Below are 3,393 nucleotides of genomic sequence, written 5' to 3' on the forward strand. Positions count from 1 at the left end.
GCGCGGCCGCCTCTTCCCCGACAGCTCCTCCGAGGCGTCGAGCTCGCGCTCGCGCTCCTCCCTCCCCCGATGAAGTGGGAGCTAAAGGAGCTCCTGTTGGTGAAGATGAAGCCGGAGGCCAAGGCGGGGCCGGAGCGACGTGTCGGGGGCGTCGTTGGACCGGAGGACTTCCTGCCCCTGGCGGAGGCGTACACCCTTTTGCCCGCGCTGCTAGTGCACAATGCACGGGAGGCGGAAGAGGACCGGCAACGCCGTCGGAGGGACGAGGAGATCGACACTATGCTCTACGACCAGGGTGTCAGAGCAGCCCTCGCCTTCGGCGACAAGGTGGAGGAGTGGCGCCGTGAAGCCACTGTGCAGGAGTGCATTTACGTCGAGCTCTCCTTCTCCTTCGACGACACTGAGCGCTGCCGCATCTACTACGGCACGAGCTCGAGTGAGCTCAATTTTACATAGTGCGGTAGGGTAGTTAGGGGGTGTCTGTTTCCAGGAACTTTTTGGTGTAGGGACTAAAAAATTCCCTTTTAGTCCCATGTGAATAAACAGGAGGGACTTTTAGGGACTAAAAGGGGGTATTTGGGACTAAAGGAAGAAGTCCCTACGAGAGGGTCTTTTTGGGACTTTTTTGGCACTTTTTCCAACAATGCCCCTACTTTTAACATGTTATTTAATAACTACTACTACATTACTAGGGGTAACATGGTCTTTTTGCATGTCATTTAATGATCTCTAGTCCCTATTTAGTCCATGAAAACAAACGAGTAGGGACTACAGACTTTTTAGTTGGGATTTAAAAAAGTCCTAAGACTTCTGAAACAAACAGGGCCTTATTAGCTCGGATGAGCTCAAGTAGAGTTAGCTTAGCTCTACCCCTCTAGTAGTTGTGCATGACAAAATGTAGTATGTATGATCATGTAGTATGTGATGAACTATGAATAAGTGTGGTTGCAATTTCTCCCGCGAAAACTTTTTTTCAAATTATATAGTTTTACAAGGTCTGTTCTGCAACGCAAGATTTCGTCCCGTAAAACTTCGCTTCGTTGAACTGTAAACAAATTTTACGGATCATAAAAATGCTGTAAGCTGTACTAACTTAAACCCCCCTTGAAAAAAGTAACTTGAAACCGAAGGATGTGGTAGTGGATGCATGATGAACGCGCTTGCTCCAGGGCAAAACGGTCATTTTAAACACTCTTCCAGCCTCTACTAAAAGCTTTGCTCTGCAAGCTCACTCCACTCAGCAGTGTCTCCACTCCACTCGAGACAAAGCCATGGCATCTCCCGCTCCAAGCTCGGCAAGTCCGCTCCTCGCCATCGCCATCCTCGCCGTGTTCGTCTCCGCCACCACAGCCGGCCCGGCGTGCTCGGAGTCCGACCGTGACGCGCTGCTGTCGATCCGCGCGGCGCTGTCGGAGGCGCACCTCGGCGTCTTCTCGTCGTGGAAGGGCGCGGACTGCTGCGCCAACTGGTACGGCGTGAGCTGCGACCCCACGAGCGGCCGCGTGGCCGACCTGACCCTCCGCGGCGAAGGCGAGGACGCCGTCATGGCCCCCGACGGCCACCCCGCCTCGGGCGTCATGTCCGGCTACATCTCCGACCACGTCTGCCACCTCGACGCCCTGTCCTCTCTCATCCTCGCCGACTGGAAGCAGATATCCGGGCCCATCCCGTCCTGCGTCGCCACCTCCCTTCCCAACCTCCGTATCCTCGAGCTCCCCGCCAACCGCCTCACGGGCGAGATCCCGCCGTCCATCGGCAGCCTCTCCCGCCTCATCGTGCTGAACCTCGCCGACAACCTCCTCTCCGGCGCCATCCCCAGCTCCATCGCCTCCCTCGCATCCATCAAGCACCTCGACCTCGCCAATAACCAGCTCACCGGCACTATCCCAGCCAACATCGGCAACCTCGCCACGCTGAGCCGCGCGCTGCTCAGCCGGAACCGGCTGTCAGGGCACATCCCTCCGTCCGTCGGGACCCTCACCCGGCTCGCCGATCTCGACCTCTCCGAGAACCACCTCACCGGCGCCATCCCGAACAGCCTCGGGTCGTCGGGAAGCGGCGTGCTCACCTCGCTGTACCTCGGCGGCAACCGCATCTCCGGGCGGATCCCGGCAGGGCTGCTGGGGACGAAGGGGCTCGCGATCGTGAACCTGAGCCGGAACGCCGTGGAGGGCCCCATCCCGGACGCGTTCACGGGCAAGTCCTACTTCATCGTGCTGGACCTGTCGCGGAACCGGCTGACCGGCGGCGTGCCGCGGTCCCTGGCGTCGGCGGCGTACGTGGGGCACCTCGACCTCAGCCACAACCGGCTGTGCGGTACCATCCCGGCGGGTCCGCCGTTCGACCACCTCGCCGCCGAGTCCTTCGCCAGCAACAGCTGCCTCTGCGGGGCCCCGCTCGGCAAGTGCACGTGAACGTCCATACGTGACGAGAGGTGGATCGCGTCGGCCCGACTTCGAATGATTTTTACTGATGATGTGCCGTAGCCATGTACCAAGGTCCAAGTACCGTGCGGCGCGGGGCCTGCCCTAACTTGAACAATAGTTTTTTTTCTTTGACTTGGACTATAGGTTGGGTATATGGAAGAAGATAAATTTAGTGTACTACCGATCGACGATCGTGTGTGAGCGAGGAAGCGGCAAGGAAATGGAGATAATCCCTCCTCCTTCCTCCCTTCCTCTTCATTTTCCGTTTCCATTTGCCAGTGATTTCCATGTTTTTTTTGTGGGTTGCAGTGATTTCCATGGCTACTGGAGTGTGCTGCTACTATCAAGTTGGGACTGTTACAGGGCTACAAGCTTCTGTCAAAAATATGTTTTTTTTTTGGTATTTTTTAGCATTGCTCCCGCAGTTGCGCATAGCACATGCCGACATCAAATTTAATATGAACACGTGAATATGATAATAGTATGAACCTGTAAACTCGTGCTGCATAATCACCGGAATGTGATTTTGGCCGCTCTGTCATTACTTCCACCAGTTATCTAGCCCGGCTTCCTGGTACTCTGTCCAGTTCCTTAACAAACACTGCACAGTAACAAGTGCAGCTGCTCCTGTCGTGTTCCATGAACACCCGGAAAATTATTTGAAGCTACAGACGGTCAGGCTACACAGATAGACAGCCCACGGACGGGCCTTTTTTTCCTTTGGTGAACTTTGACAGCTTATCGTTTCGTACTACTACTGCTCTTTACTACCCGCTCAAGATCTGAGCAATAGCCGTGCTTGGAAATGCATTGGAATTTTGGACCACTCTCCCTTTCAATTTCTCTAGATCGAAAAGCAAAGCATCTTCAACACAGTACCGTTGCACATGGGGTAGCTTTTATTTTTCCCAAATGATAAAGAAAATCTGAAGTTCGTTTTTTGCACTTTCCAAACCAACGACATGGG

At 54.8% G+C, this 3,393-nt stretch overlaps 1 protein-coding gene across 1 annotated transcript; it reads left to right on the top strand.

Annotated features, from left to right (window-relative positions):
• Positions 1-1,223: 1,223 nt before the first annotated feature.
• Positions 1,224-2,794, top strand: LOC123407693 (DNA damage-repair/toleration protein DRT100-like). Its single transcript, XM_045100883.1, has one exon. The coding sequence runs from the start codon at positions 1,272-1,274 to the stop codon at positions 2,412-2,414; it is 1,143 nt and encodes a 380-aa protein (XP_044956818.1). The 5' UTR covers positions 1,224-1,271; the 3' UTR covers positions 2,415-2,794.
• Positions 2,795-3,393: the final 599 nt, after the last annotated feature.

This window comes from Hordeum vulgare, chromosome 7H (assembly GCF_904849725.1).
Source record: "Hordeum vulgare subsp. vulgare chromosome 7H, MorexV3_pseudomolecules_assembly, whole genome shotgun sequence".
In the NCBI taxonomy this organism is placed as follows: Eukaryota; Viridiplantae; Streptophyta; class Magnoliopsida; order Poales; family Poaceae; genus Hordeum; species Hordeum vulgare.